Here is a 15,228-nt window from a genome sequence, read left to right as displayed (position 1 = left end):
CTTAAAAAGTATAAATTTTTGGTAAGGCGCGATGGACAGCTAATAGTTTGACGTATGCTGGTCCTTGCAGAAGGGTGTGTTTACATTCACGTCACAGCAGTTTGCCGAGAGGGTGAGTAAAGTGTCTTTTAATTTCACAGATTAAACACTGATATTGAAATAACATAAAACTGCTACGGGGGCCCAAGCTCTTACCACAGTTATAGTCACTAAAACAAAGCCTGGTGCTTACAAACAACTGCCTGAATGGGCTAGCTATAACAAATCATAAAGGAAGTGCTGACGATCTTAGCCTCGACAGCTAACTTGAGGCTAGCTAGTTCGACAAAACAAGACACTGAGGGCTGATAATCTTTCTTCAGCTTGAAGATTTTTCTTTAATCATCACTGGATCTCATCCACTGAGCTGGTGTTTAACTAATGTACCCAACCTTTGACATCTCTATGGTGTTCATTAGTTCAGTCGCCCCAGAGGCTGGACACAAAATAAACTAAGGTTTAGGATAAGGCTGTAAATCACGATTAATTTCATGATCGATGATTCTGACGCTTATTATCTTAATTTTATAGTCTCTAGTCTATAAAGGTCTGTAAAGGTCTTCTGAATGTCAGAAAATAGTCCAAAATGCCCATCACAAAGTCCTCAAGCCCGAGGTGATATCTTCACATTGCTTATTTTGTCTGACATAAAGTCCAAAATCCAAAAATATTAAATTTACTATTACATTTAATAAGACAAAGGATAATTCAGAAAATCCTCACAAAATACCAGCTAGAACTGAGGAAACTGTGGAATCTTTGCTTAACAAATGGCTGAAATGCTGAATTGATTATCAAAATAGTTGCCAATTGTTTTTCTTTTGATCAGTTAATCAATTAATCACCAAGTCATTGCTGCTGTAGTTCTGAATGTAATTTCTGATTTAGCTCTGACACATAGTATACACCTGATTGGGATCCTTTGTAACTGTTGAGCCAACAAATTGTATTATGTTACAGTGCTCAAAATATCTTTGAACATCTGACTGGGCTTCCCTCAAGAAATTGACAGGCCACCTGAATCTTGATGCATCTCTTGTAGCTTAAACAATAAGTTACATTTAACATATTTTGTATTCGCTTTGTGTAATTGTTTTTTTATATTATTGGAGGGTTTATACCTCACCAGAACAAGTTTGTCAGAAAGAAAACATAATACCAAAAAGTAGAGTATCTTGCACACCGTTTGCGGCTTGGCTAGAACTTGCACTAACATGTTTTCAGTCTAACAGTGCTCTCCTTATAGCTTATTTACATTAAATGCCAAAAGTGATAATCCAGAAAATGCCTTTAAATAATTCTAAAATCCTGTGAGCACTATTTGTTGTTACGCTCCCATTAAGTATTAAAAGAGCATCACCTGCAGTGGATGCACTTCGGACATAAGTAATCCTTGAGAATAACACACCTATATGTCAGGACGGTCCGGGATAAGGAAAAAAAACATTTGATATAGGACATGCATAGAAATAATTGTGAAAAGACTTATTCATTAACTGTGGCTGTACCAGATGAAGACACGTTTTGCTATTTTACAGTTAAATTTAGCTGGGTGTTTTTGGTAACAAATTATTGATCAGTTATTAGACAAAGTATAACATAAACGTTTTTGCAGTTACAGGTCTGATACATCTGCATCATGTTCCATGGGATACCAGTTACAGGAGGTGTAGGAGGAGGTAAGACATTCAAATGGACCTAATATCAACGATTTAGGTATTCAGATTGTAGAAATATCCAGTAAATTCCAGCAAAATTCACTAAAATTATGTTATTTTTTTCCCTCAGCTCCAGCCAATAAACCTGAGTTATATGAGGTAAATATTACTATTTTTATGTTCTTATTAGGATTTGGAAAACTTTTTTTTTTCTGAAATTTACCTAAAAGCAAACCAAACCTACCAACTGATTTTATGGTTGTTGCCTCTAGAAGAAATACTGCTTTAAGCTGAACTATATGCAAGGATGAAAAGATATGTCATATTCTACTTGCCAGAGTAAGTCTTTCATCACAAATCATATCTTTTCAGGAGGTGAAATTATACAAAAATGCAAGGGAACGAGAGAAGTGAGTGTCAAATACATGTCCAATTACCAGCCTAATATGAATGTGCTATGACTACAGGGCTTCATAATCTTGCCAGTGCTGTAACATTTCTTTATTGACCATGTCTCTAAAGGTATGATAACATGGCCGAGTTGTTTGCTGTTGTCAAGACCCTGCAGGCCCTGGAGAAGGCTTACATCAAGGACTGTGTCACACCTAATGAGTGAGTCATACCCAAGTTTATATATCGTGTTTAAAAGACTGACAAAAATTTCACCTGTAACTTTGATAGTATGTTTTTTATTAATGTGGAGGATTTGTCTGTTTCAGGTACACTGCTTCCTGTTCCAGACTCTTGGTTCAGTATAAGGCTGCTTTCAAACAGGTGCAGGGCTCTGATGTGGGCTCCATTGACGACTTCTGCAGGAAGTACAGAGTGAGTTCTGCGTTGGAATGCAGATCATTTTTGACTCATGTGACCAATGTTATTAGATTTTAGAGGTTTTATTTCTGTGGTGCTGCCTGCTGCCTTAGTAAGGATCTTGCTCTTCTCATTTTGTCCTCTAGCTCGACTGCCCCTTAGCTATGGAAAGAATTAAGGAGGATCGGCCAATCACCATCAAGGATGACAAGGGCAACCTGAACCGCTGCATTGCAGATATTGTTTCTGTACGTCCTCTCTCCCCTCCATCATATTAAGCAGTCAGTTCAAACTGGAGGCTTATTCTGGATGTGTGCCAGAATAAGAATTGATGTAGTTGTATTTTTGATTAAATGATTTAGTGTGTCCAGTTTGAGCACTAAGTGGCTGAAGCTCTTTCACTTCATTTGGCTCATCCTCTGGTCAGTCGTTGAAGAATGTGAGTGGGTGTTGCCAGCTGTATCCACCGCCAACTTTTAACTCAACTCATAAAATCAGCAGACAGATAGTGTGATTTTAGCAAAGACTGCGTTTGTGTTGCTGACAGAAAACTCATATTTCTTGTTGCGGACTGTGGACGTTTTTATAAATTTTGTCTCATTGTGTGTCACTTTTTCTCATCTTCTCTGACCTTCAGCTCTTCATCACTGTGATGGACAAGCTGAGACTGGAGATCAGGGCAATGGATGAGGTAAATGGGAAAAGTGCAGACTGTTGGCAGACTTGTCATACTGTTTGCTTAAGTGGATACCTGACGCCTGTTTTGCTTTGATCCAGATCCAACCAGATCTGAGGGAGCTGATGGAAACTATGAACAGAATGAGCAACATGCCTCCAGACTCAGAGGCTAAGGACAAAGTCAGCCTCTGGTTAGTTACAGGATGCTATGGACTGTATATAACTTTAGTCACAATGACAGCAGCAGCAGAGTGTTGGTCATGCGTATAGCACATCAGACAAACCTGGGTTAGCAGCCACTGATCTAGCAATTTTTAGTTGAGAAAAACTGAATTCATGGGGCAAAAGGCTGCAAGTCTCCACCGATACGTACAATTATAGCAGCTGTAGGTTAATAGTTCACTCCCTGACCTGTTGATTAAGTATACCTGCTCAATCTAATGCATATCATACAGCTCTTATACATATTCTACCTTTTTGAAGCTTATAACGTCTGTTGTGTATATCGCTGTTGCAGTATGTACCTGTCTGACAGTGTCAGTCAAAACTGAACATTATCTTTTTTTAATGTGGATTTTATGGCGGAGCTGTTGTATTGCATTCGATCAGATATTACAGGTGTACCTAATCAAATGAGGGTATGTTGCTGCTATAGTAGTTTGAGTTCACCCTTTGATGGCGCAGCTGAGCAGTGTCAGACCTCTGTAAATTCCTAGTTGAGAGCAGGGTTGTGGAACTCAGTCTCTGACAGCTCATGTAGAAACATCACAAACTTGGGTTTTTCTCTGGTCACTGTTTCATTCTGAAAGGACTCTAAGAGTCCACATGTTCATTTCTTAGTTTGAGGAAGCACGTCATTCAACAGGCAAATTTCCCAATGTACTGTATTAAGTATATTATCATTATAATAACCTTCCTATGAAAAGTATTGTTAAAAGATGTGAAACTTGACCTTTTCTTGATTGTGGCATATAAATTGGACTAGACTGCAGTGGCAAATGGCTGCACTGATCATTAATGGCACTGCATTTTCACCACTCCGTGTAAAATTGTGTTTTAAAACCACAGCTCAACTCCATTACTTTCAACAGTTAAGGTAAACATAGGATAAGTTTTGTCTTAATTCTCATCTTTCTTGATCTTTTCTCGTCAGGTTGACCACCCTGAGCAGTATGTCGGCCTCAGACGAATTAGATGATAATCAGGTGCGCCAGATGCTGTTTGACCTTGAGTCGGCCTACAATGCCTTCAACCGCTTCCTCCACTCCTCCTAAAGCATCTCTCCATTAAAGATCCATCAGTCTGAAATTCTGACTCTAATACTTGCTAAGTTAAAAGAAACGCTCCACTTTCTCCTCATGTTTATTGGTAGGGAGTGGGTTTAAGTCTCGGGGGAGGTTCTCTCTCTCCTGCTTCTCCTTTCTGTCTCTACATTTGTTCCCTGTGTCTTTATCCATGTTGTGTACAATTCAAAATCCACCACCTTGTAGAGTATACTCCACCGTTTGTGGTACATCGTGCTGCTTGCAGCCTTGCCCGCTGGGCTCTTCCTGTGCTGTGAGATGCTCCATTGGCCGGTTTTCTAGCCAAACTTGTGTGATAAATCCTTAACACTGGCTGTTTATTCTGATCTTGACAAAACAGTTTACTTCTAACTTTATACTGTAATTTCAAAAAATGTCTAATTTTATACTTAAGTTTTGCAGAGCACCAACAGAGAAGCATGAAAAATTATATTGGGCAAATTCTGCACATGAAGAAAAGGTTGCAACAGCCAAAGCCTTTGTATTATTGGAAAGATAAATATATATTTTTTTCTTTTTGGTACCCTAAATGTATCCACTATCTGCCACCTGGGGACAAGTTTTGTTCTGTGTACCATGATTGTTTTCTATTACACAAGTTTTTACTGTAGAATCCTACAATAGAGTTTGACAATAGAGTGAATGAAGCTGACCTAGGTAACATCTACTTTGTCTGTCAATTAACTGATAAAATGCAGCTTAAATAATTGTTTTGACTCTGAATATGATTAGACTGCACTTCAAATTAATCATTATATTGAAGCTATGTTAGAAGGAAATGGTTTATGTTTATTTTGTTTATTTGTCTACGTTTGGTCTTCTGTTAACATGCCTAATCCATATTTCCTTTAGAAGTGAGGGTTTGGCCACATTAAGTGGGCAAAAGAGAGGTGGTCACACCTCCTCCTTGTTTTGCTTACTAAATATGTTTCAACCCTCTAACAGCATTAGGGAGAACATATTTATTAAGATTTATCATTGTAAATAATAGTTTTGATTTTTAAATAAAAGCATGTAACATCTTTTTAGAAATAAAGTTTAAAATCTACCTCCAACTTTGTGTCTGTTGTGTGTGAATATGAAGAAGACGTTTTTTTTCTTGCATTTTTCAATATGTTCAAACTATGATGTAACACTTTTTTTTACCAATCATAATTTTATCTGACTTTCACAACAGCCTAATAATGGCCATGGCTGGCCATTAGCTGTGAAGTGCCAGGGACTTTTATGGCTTTGTGGGGTATAGGTGCTTGGTGCAGTTCCATTGCTTCTGTGTATTGAACTGAACATATTTTAAGATAATTTTTGAGTTGCTGATTGATGCTTTTATTCCTTTTATTTCCCATAATCTTTACTGTTTTAATAGCCTTTTTTCCTCTTGCACACCTGTAGGTTTATTTCCCCAGGTGAATCGTTTACTTTTGCTGCCATGAATAAGGAAAAGCATAAACTCTTCCCAGAAGTAAAATTTAATATTAATAGATTGACCAGCATAGATGACTGACAGAGGGCAGAGTTGTTATTTTCTACCTGCCTGCGAGGACCTACGAAGGAAGGAATGGCCTCTTTTTCGCTGCAGAACTAAAACAAATAGAAACAGCTTCATGACTGTACAAGGAACTTTATTTCACTTAGACCATTTTAACTGAGGCCGCGTTGAACAAAGCAGCCTTTGGTGTCTCCTCCAGGATTATAGAGGAGGTCTTCCTCTAATCCTTGCCCCACAACCATCCTAATCTCCGTGACAACACCAAATGTCCACCTGTGGCAACCCCGTGGGTGAGTGGGTGAGTTCGCGTTTGTGCTGCGGCTCCTTTAAGAACCGGGCAGCGGCGTGTTCGTTACCAGGACAACTGAAAAATGACAAAACTCCTCGGCTCGTCTGTTGACAGCAGCAGTGAGGGAGAACCCAAACTTACGGCGAGTTTTGACCACCACCCGGAGAAATAACAACAGATTACCTGACTGAACTGGTCTAACGCGTTGAATTTCAAGCAACTGAACTGAGGTGAAAAGCTAACTTGCTGCTTGTCGGCCGACATTGATCGATCGATTGATTGAACAGTAAGTAACGCCACATATGGCCACAAGTAGAGATAGGGGGTCGCATACATGTTGACTCGACTGTTGCATCCATTAATTTGCACCATGTGTTGCTGTTTTGGAAATAAATGTTGAATTGGATGCGGCAGCTCTGACTTGGCTGGTCTCAATATGGTTGACAGACTTCATTCATAGCTTCAAGCCGTTTTAACACCTGTTATTCGGACATTCAAAGTCTGACGATCTCTTTCAGGAATAATCGAAGAGCATGGTGAGGATTTCTGCATGAGCAGGAGTGAGCAAAAAATGATGAGCAAAAAATATGGATCAACAAACGTGTCTGAGGTGGAGGAACATATTTCTCTGAAGTATGAAATAAAGAAGAGGCTTGGAAAGGGGGTGAGTGAGTGTTTTTTTTTTAAATTCTAAATGTGATGTATGTTGAATTTAATTTATCATTTAATTTACCATAATTTATCATAAAATTAATAATTCTCAACATACTCTGTATAACTCTCAGCATAAAATGTATAAATAAATAGATACAATTAAATAAATCAGATGCATTTAATTAAGTCTATGAAACTTTTAAGTTTCACTTCCATTTCAGTTTGCCAGCATTATTAAGAGTTGCAAAACCCATGTCCAGATTAACCCTTTTCGACCTCTGCGTTAATGTTAACCACATCTTTAAGCCTCTCTGTACTTTAGCCTTAAAAGAAATTCCTGAAATTCTCCAGACTTAAGGTCCTCAGTGAATACAAGTGTTGTAAGCAAGGGGTTTATTTACTTTGGCAGGACAAACTCTTTCCCTGCAGATCAGCTGATGTGTGAGGACACTTGTGAGCCAAACCCCTTTGTTTTTCTCTCCCCTAGTACAGTTGCCACAGGACTAAAAACAGCCTGGTTTCTTTCCATAGAAAGTCCACAGAGACTCACAAATTGCTGCTCTGCTTTAAATGGCCAGGTGGTAACTGCCACGTAGACAGGTAACACTGGCCTTCTAGGCATACCTGAGTGTGACTGTAGCTCAGGTTACACAGCTGTTCAACCTGTTTACAGTTTACCAATGGGCTAGATGGTAGCATCCTGTGCAGTGATGCTTGCCATTTTTTAGGCCAACGTTCCTGACAGGAGTAGACACAAGTCTTAGAAGTTTTTAGATGATCATGTATGAGAACTCTGTGGCATGCACTGTTTTAAAATGAATGTTAAAAGGATAATATGTTACAGTTAGATGGCAGAAACATTGTAAAAATGTAATTCAAATTTTCATTCTTGGCTCTTTTTACACTTATCTAGGTATGGAGGAGCTGTTCAGATCTATGGTTTCAGGATTTGTAGCCCTGCCTACAGTATTTCCCCATATTAGTCTGCATTATTAACTTTTCTGCCTTGTTGACATCCTGCTGTTAAAACGTTAATAATCTTAAACTTGCTGCAGAATACAATCAGTGACTTAATGTAATGTTATCTGTATTGTGTATCTGTTACAGGCCTATGGCATTGTATGGAAGGCAGTTGACAGACAAACTGGAGAGATTGTGGCTGTGAAAAAGATCTTTGATGCCTTCAGAAACAGGACAGATGCCCAGGTATGCAATGTCCTGTCTGATCTACAATAAGTTCAATGAAGTAATTATTGTAACCTGTGAACTCTTATCTTGTTTCCTATCTCTCCACCTCGTATAAATCGGCTCCCGCACCTGTCTCAATAGAAAAATAAGTTTGGCTAGTGATAAAATGGAACAAAGGGCTTTTGTCTTCCTAGCTTTCTTTTTTACTGCATGTTATTTATGAAGTTCATATTCTAACTGTAATTTTGTTTCTCTTTCTCAGCGAACATTCAGAGAAATCATGTTCCTTCAGGTAACTAAGAGTCCTGCTTCAGTTATGTAAAGGTCAACTAACTGTTAGACTATAATTTTCTTAATTTAAGTCTGATAGATTCATAATCTGAGTCCCACTCTCTAAATTTTCAGTCATTTCTCTGATGTCCAATATGGTGAAATATGCATAAAGAATGATATGTGATGATGTATTCAGTCAGCAGAAGTGCATCTAAGTTATTGGTGCTTTTGCTGAAAACTCAAACAAGTTTTATTGTTATCATAAATTAAATTTGGTTTGCAGGCAGGTGTTAGGCATAGATCACAGAAACACACTGATGACAACGATCAGCAAGAATGCAGCCGTCTCACTGTACTTTATATCCTGTTACATATTCCTGTTTCACTCTTTATCTGCTGACCCACATATATATGACCGTCTGCTGTGCCACTGCTCCCCAATCATCCTCCAGTAAAACTCCAGCGTTGCAGTCATGGGGTTGAGTGACCATTATGTAACCTGTGTTGAAACTGCCCCTGTTGTTTACACAACCTTGAAACAATAACTGCCAGTTATTACAGGTCAAACAGTAGCCACAGTGTGCTTTCTGTGTTTGTGTGCTTCTGTTTCTGTTACTAAAAAAAAAATCTTTATTCTTTATGCAGGAGTTTGGAGATCACCCCAACATCGTCAAACTTCTAAATGTCATCCGAGCGCAAAACGATAAAGACATTTACCTCATTTTTGAATATATGGGTGAGTGTAGCTCGACATGCTCAGCTGCTCAGCTGTGACACAGAAAAACAACATTGAGCAAATAATCATCATTCATTGAGATGGCTGCAGTGGTTCTTTGCAGTTTCACTTGGCACTGAAAAAGGTGTGAGGTGTGTGTAGTTGTGTGTGGAAGGGCTTCTGCTTCCCTTGGCTGCCTGCTTTGTCTTACTGCTGAGTCCACATATTGCCCCTCCCCTCCGCCTCTCTGCAGCCTAATCCATGACTGTGCACCAGCATCACAGCACAAACCTCCACTGTTTCTCTCTGGAGTCTCATTTTCAGAATGCTTCTTGGTTGAAATTATTGCCTATGTGATTCTAGAGGAACATGTGCCAAAATCATGGTTTACTGAGGATGATTTCCAGTCCAATCACTGGCTGATATTACTGTGACAGCCTTATTCAACAACACTTGCTCTCTGCTTTGACCCAGATACTGACCTGCATGCAGTGATTAAGAAAGGCACCCTACTGAAGGACATCCATAAACGTTATGTGATGCATCAACTCTTCAAAGCCATCAAATACCTGCATTCAGGAAATGTTATCCATAGGGACCAAAAGGTATGTCAGTGACTTTATCGGGTGGATAATATTCAGGAACAGTAGTGAATGCATATATATACACCACTCAAAAGTGCTATAATTGCTATAAGTGCTATATTTAAGATTCACAGAAGTTTAAAGCTGCATTATGCATGTATATCATTATGATATATTAATCTTTTGTTGTGATCTGTCTAAATGCATAATATAATGTAAAATATATTATAATATTTGAAATACAACATGTATTTTTACTAATGAAAATTTAAGCTAATGATATAATAAATAATAATAATAGATAACAATAAATGATAAAATACTGTCTACTATACAATGCTCTTCAATAGCACATGTTCATGTCTGCAGCAAATATGCTCTGTTCTAGGCTCCTCTCCCTGGAAACTACATTTCTGTTCCTCGTTTTTTCCTAGTAAACATCTTTTCACTCCTTGTATAATTTCTGTTTTCACACCTTGGTCAAGCTGGGCACTGCTCTCTGTAATACCTGCTAAAAATGATCTTTAGATAGATGAGTGAAAATCAAACTATTATTGTCCTCATTGAGAATGTTTCTGTTCTCTGTGTTTCCCACAGCCATCCAATGTGCTGCTGGACACTGACTGTGTAGTCAAGCTGTGTGATTTCGGCTTGGCCAGATCACTCAACCAGATCCAAGAGGACAGTGGGAATCCTGCACTGACGGAGTATGTGGCGACACGGTGGTACCGAGCTCCTGAGATCCTGCTGGGGTCTGCAAGGTATCAACTGTGATAAACATCTGTTGTTAGTAAACTCCATCTTCTGCCGGTTATTCACGACAGTTGTTTTGGCCATAATGAAGATAGTAACATGGCATTTTAATTCAAGGGACAGAATACTTACTTGGAAAATGACGTAGCTGTTTTGAGTGTACCAGATTGTAAAAGGAGTACATCTTGTCCAAAGGTACACTAAAGGTGTAGACATGTGGAGCCTCGGCTGTATCCTTGGAGAGATGCTGCTGGGAAAAGCCCTGTTCCCTGGGACATCCACTATCAACCAAATAGAGAAGATCATGAGTGCCATACCACACCCTAGTCCAGAAGGTGACTAAAAAAAGTCCAGGTTTAATTCGTTCAAATGCATCACATTTTGCTTTTACTTTGGATTAATTAAATACATTTTGATTTTCAGATATTCTCGCAATCAAGTCTGAATATGGCTCTTCTGTCATTCAGAGAATGTTACTGAAGTAAGAAAATATTTTTTAATCTATGTTGTACGAATTCTTCCATACACAGGACATATTAACAAATCATATTTTTTTTGTGTATGTACATGTAAATCTGGTTATCTAAGTAACCAACAATGCATATGTTGCATTTTATTCAGTTAACTCATGTGGATTACTTTATTTATATATAAATGCAGAGTGTGTACAGTTCATCCTTGACCTTTCTGACCTTGTCGCTCCTGGCACAAGGGGAGTTAAGGGAGTGACGATAACAAATTTCTTCCCCTCTACTGGGACTATAATCAGAGCCTGCAGGTGGAGGTGGGGCTCATTACATGCTCAGGGAACAAGAACAATGATTATTGCGGAGATTCAACGATGTAGCAGTGACAAAGCAAAATCATAGAACAAGCGATTGCAGCCTAAATAGACCACCTTGTTGCAAGTGGTGCATTTGATATGTGTTGAAAAAATACAAATATTTGAGTCAGCAAGGAGAGTCATATTGCTCAAAGGCTTTGCTATATTTCAGATCTTTGCATAAAGCAGTAAGTTTGTAAACTGCAAATATGTATCTGTACTTTAAAAGGAACAGTTTTATTTGTTATCTTTCTTTTACCTTTTCTAGTTAAGTATTGAAAACCCAAATTTGGCCTGATATTTTCTTTCAAACCTCCACATTTCTCTGACTCTCTTCCTACCCCTGCTTTTTGTGTATTTAAATCTCACCTGTCCTTCCTTCACCAGACCACAGGTGCCTCTGGAGGATCTTCTTCAGCCGTCTGTGCCTCCTGATGCTGTGGACCTGCTGAAGGGTTTGCTCGTTTTCAACCCAGACAAACGCTTGACTGCTGAGCAAGCCCTCCAACACCCATACGTAGCCAGGTATTAAGGAGCATTGATTAATGGATTATTGACTGTGGTCAGATTTTCCAATATTGTAAAGATGTCTTTTTTATTCTCTATTCTTTTGTTCGCTCAGCTGAGCGGTTTGAGCTAGTATGTTTTTTCTGCATGCCATGCTGCCTGTGCTGGATCAAGTTCAGAGAGATCAGTAATTAGTATCATTATGTTACTGTTATTATCATGAAATGTCATCTTTTATCCATAATTGTTTTTTTTCCCCTCAAGGTTCCATAATCCAGCCAAGGAGCCAGCTCTTAACTATGATGTAGTGCTGCCAGTGGATGATGATGTACAATTATCTGTGGTTCAATACCGCAACAAACTTTATGAGGTACAGAATGAGTCATAATTGTTCAGGAACCAACATTTAACATTTACTGCAGTAAAACTAAATAGTTAGTACTTATTGTGGAAGATGATCTGATCAAACTAATTAAACTTACATTTTCCCTTTCTTTACCTGCAGATGATACTGGAGAGGAGAACTAACCAGGGGATGTTAAGACTGATCCAGCAGAAGGATGTAGGCTGTGTCAGTAGCAGGGAGAAGCCCGGCCATAAAGATAATGGAGAGAAGGGCCCAGTGGCAGTAAATGGTGATGGTAATGGTGACCATGAGGAGAAACCCCAACATGAAAAGACTGATGAGAAAAACCACATGACTTCACATGCAGGCATCACCAAACCTGAGCCTGTGAATGTGTCCACCCTGCCAGCTGTGGAGAAGACAAGTCCATTAGCCAGCCCTGGCTTGGGGAAACTCACATATAACCCCATCACACATGCCCCAAGTATGTTTGAATATATTTCTACAGGTTCCACACAGGGCTGGGTGTCAAACTTTTTGATTTTGACTGTAAATATCTAAAGCTAGAAATTCTGAAAGCTTGCATTGATTGTTTGGACATATTTCACATTTCTTGTTTACTTATGCTTTTATCAGATTTATTAGACTCTTTTCATTTCGTGGAAAGTTCTGCTGTGGCTTTTTGTGTAAACATTTAATATTTGAAAAAAAAGAATTAGGTGAAAGACATTATACTTCTAAAAATAATGTAGTGAAAAATATTGTTTTGGTATCAGCACAAAAATAATACCTACAAACGTTACAAAACAACACCTAGTTCCATGCCTTCACAATAAAATCTAAACAATGCAGCTTCATGTGTTTTTCATAAATCTCTCAGACAGTATACATACACAGACCCTTGGCTAGAAAACACAAACTCTTCTTCTCTTCTTTCAGACGGTTTTGTTCGGAGCCCAGCTGGACCTCCACATTACTACCACTCAACTGCAGCCATTAGGAAACTAGTGGGACAGACCAGTAATGGAAGTGCAACTACATCACCAACAGAGGGCACTAACGCTAATACAGTAAGTATCAGGCCTCAGTTGACTTATTGTTCACTTTTGTTTTCTTTTGCTGTGATGTAATCATGATTTTTTTTTTTTTTACATCCTTTTTTATTTTTAGCTAGTGGCAGTCTTCCCTATGTATGTTTTCACTCTGTGGCTCACTTTGAACCTTATTCTATCTTTTCTCCCTCCTTTCATTAGTCCATGGACCAGATTCTTCAGCGTGGCCGCTCAGCCCCTGTGACCCATAACCGTTCCTTCTCCTTGACCCTAAACCAAACACAGAACAACCTGCTAGTGCGCAAGGATGAACCATCTTTGTCTTCAGGGCTACATGTCACATCTGCACGCCTGGTCAGTCCACTGCCCCTCAGGACATGTAAAATAAGTCTTAATATGAGTATACAACTTCAGCCTATTTATATGCATGATAAAATGTTGATTTTAAACTTAGAATTCGTAAAACCTATGGTTTGTTAAAGCCTGGTGGCTTTACTAAGCTATAGATGGAGTGGCTGTCATAACATGTCTAACCTTCTGTTTATTCCCATGCAGAACCAACGCTCCAACTCTCAGGTCCGTGAGGCTCGTCCCCCGCCACGGTTCAGCAAAAAAGTATTTCAGAGTAACTGTAATGTGGCAGCCGCAGGTGACCCACGAGCCAAACTAGGCAGCTATTCCCAGGCCTATGGTACTATCAACAAGACTGAACTGGACAATCTGCTTCGGAGTCGTCCTTACAACCAGTAACTGCTGTCATGTCAGTGGTTGCATAGGGGCTTGGTGGCAACTGTGTTTAAGCACACAACAAGGTTTGCCTTGTGATACAATCATAGGCGCGTGGCAAACTGAACGAGATCTTGTAAGAAGAAACTGTTAAGACTGTTAGGTCAAATGTCATTTATGTACTGTGCAAAATATAACCATGGAGACATGGATTTCCTTTCGCTGTCTGTGACAGTGAATACATAACTGTAAAATCCAGTGTGACTTCATATTACATTTATCAAACTGTACCAGCAGTTAATGAGAATATGCTCATCTCATTTTCCAAGAGGTTTTACTCATCTTCACTTCTTACAAGGATGGATCACCCGGCAGCCACAGCTGGCAGCTACCCTGGAGCCCAAGACTTTCAGGGGCCCTGAAGACTATATTTTCATTGAGTGTCAGTTGGTTTGAGATAATTTGACTGATACAAATTTATTTGAGAAAGTGCTCCATGTCAGCACATTATCAGCTGAAATGTTATCTGTAAAAGAGCCTTTGTGTCAAAATCAACATGCCAAATATTCCTAAATATATTTGTGTTTCACCCAAGTATCACACACAAGGGGTCAGTAGGGGCCCAGTACAGGGTAAAACCAGACATACATCTATGTAGCTAATCACATATGAGCTTAATGATTTATGTACATTAAGCCACTGGGTTTCAGGTGGACACAGAATAACTGTAAAATATACAAATAGTTGTTTGAATTGATTATATGCAAAAATTATCTTTCAGTACAGCAGCAATAAGTCTACTTGTTCTTCTAATGTATACAGAAAGAAAATGATTAGTGTTTCTTGCACCCAGTTTATAATGTCTAACAGATAACTGTGGCAGCAAAGTACCATAAAGTTAAATAATAACCAGAGGTTGAAGTTCTTAGATTCTTTATCTATCCACAATATACGAACTTCTATTAGAAGTCAAAATCCTTGTCCTCGAAATCCTTCTTAAGTACAGTTGTTCTGTCCATTGGTGCTCCCTCTGCAGAGAAGTGGCCCCGGTATACTACATTTTTAGATTGCTAATGCTGATGCATTGATGTGTAAGCAGCTTTTTACTGTTGTGGTCAGTCATGGTTAGTTAATCTTCAGAAGCAGGGTATACAGCTGCTGCTACACCATTTGTGTGTCCTCTCTCTAGGCCTCAAATCCTTTATTTATGAATAAATTAAAATGAACTCTTTGGAGGAACTGCTAACAAGAGTGAAGTGCAAAGTACTCAAGTACCTCGAAACCATACTACAGCTCTGGGGTAAATGTACTTTACACCGCTGATGATAAACCACATGACT

General features: G+C 38.9%; 2 protein-coding genes across 3 annotated transcripts; both read left to right on the top strand.

Moving 5' to 3' along the window:
- Positions 1-41: 41 nt before the first annotated feature.
- On the top strand, positions 42-5,544 carry vps28 (VPS28 subunit of ESCRT-I). 2 transcript variants are annotated; one of them, XM_071500284.1, is made up of 10 exons: positions 42-112; positions 1,655-1,718; positions 1,828-1,856; positions 2,070-2,107; positions 2,220-2,309; positions 2,417-2,522; positions 2,654-2,755; positions 3,145-3,198; positions 3,285-3,376; positions 4,339-5,544. In XM_071500284.1, exons 2-10 carry the CDS (start codon positions 1,679-1,681, stop codon positions 4,457-4,459), a joined length of 672 nt encoding a protein of 223 aa, XP_071356385.1. In that variant the 5' UTR covers positions 42-112; positions 1,655-1,678; the 3' UTR covers positions 4,460-5,544. The 2 variants fall into 2 exon arrangements, with proteins under 2 accessions (XP_071356385.1, XP_071356386.1); XM_071500285.1 differs by having other exon boundaries at positions 89-112; positions 1,661-1,718.
- A 591-nt stretch (positions 5,545-6,135) lies between these two features.
- On the top strand, positions 6,136-14,802 carry mapk15 (mitogen-activated protein kinase 15). Its single transcript, XM_071500278.1, has 15 exons — positions 6,136-6,553; positions 6,786-6,931; positions 8,029-8,127; positions 8,372-8,401; positions 9,028-9,118; positions 9,572-9,702; positions 10,279-10,442; positions 10,630-10,769; positions 10,858-10,915; positions 11,645-11,782; positions 12,029-12,134; positions 12,270-12,594; positions 13,050-13,180; positions 13,364-13,516; positions 13,718-14,802. Exons 2-15 carry the CDS (start codon positions 6,818-6,820, stop codon positions 13,910-13,912), a joined length of 1,875 nt encoding a protein of 624 aa, XP_071356379.1. The 5' UTR covers positions 6,136-6,553; positions 6,786-6,817; the 3' UTR covers positions 13,913-14,802.
- Positions 14,803-15,228: the final 426 nt, after the last annotated feature.

This window comes from Trachinotus anak, unplaced genomic scaffold (assembly GCF_046630095.1).
Source record: "Trachinotus anak isolate AG129_WGS33_773 ecotype Australia unplaced genomic scaffold, CSIRO_AGI_Tana_v1 ptg000016l, whole genome shotgun sequence".
NCBI classification, from domain to species: domain Eukaryota; kingdom Metazoa; phylum Chordata; class Actinopteri; order Carangiformes; family Carangidae; genus Trachinotus; species Trachinotus anak.
Note: the sequence above shows the minus strand (reverse complement) of the source record. Positions and strands in the feature narration are given on the sequence as shown.

Coding starts and splice junctions, on each gene's coding strand:
- mapk15 (XM_071500278.1), top strand. CDS start 6,818: ATGAGCAGGAGTGAGCAAAAAATGATGAGCAAAAAATATGGATCAACA. Junction 9,703..10,278: donor TTATCCATAGGGACCAAAAG/GTATGTCAGTGA, acceptor TGTTTCCCACAG/CCATCCAATGTGCTGCTGGA. Junction 12,595..13,049: donor CCCCATCACACATGCCCCAA/GTATGTTTGAAT, acceptor CTCTTCTTTCAG/ACGGTTTTGTTCGGAGCCCA.
- vps28 (XM_071500284.1), top strand. CDS start 1,679: ATGTTCCATGGGATACCAGTTACAGGAGGTGTAGGAGGAG. Junction 1,857..2,069: donor ATAAACCTGAGTTATATGAG/GTAAATATTACT, acceptor ATATCTTTTCAG/GAGGTGAAATTATACAAAAA. Junction 2,108..2,219: donor AATGCAAGGGAACGAGAGAA/GTGAGTGTCAAA, acceptor ATGTCTCTAAAG/GTATGATAACATGGCCGAGT.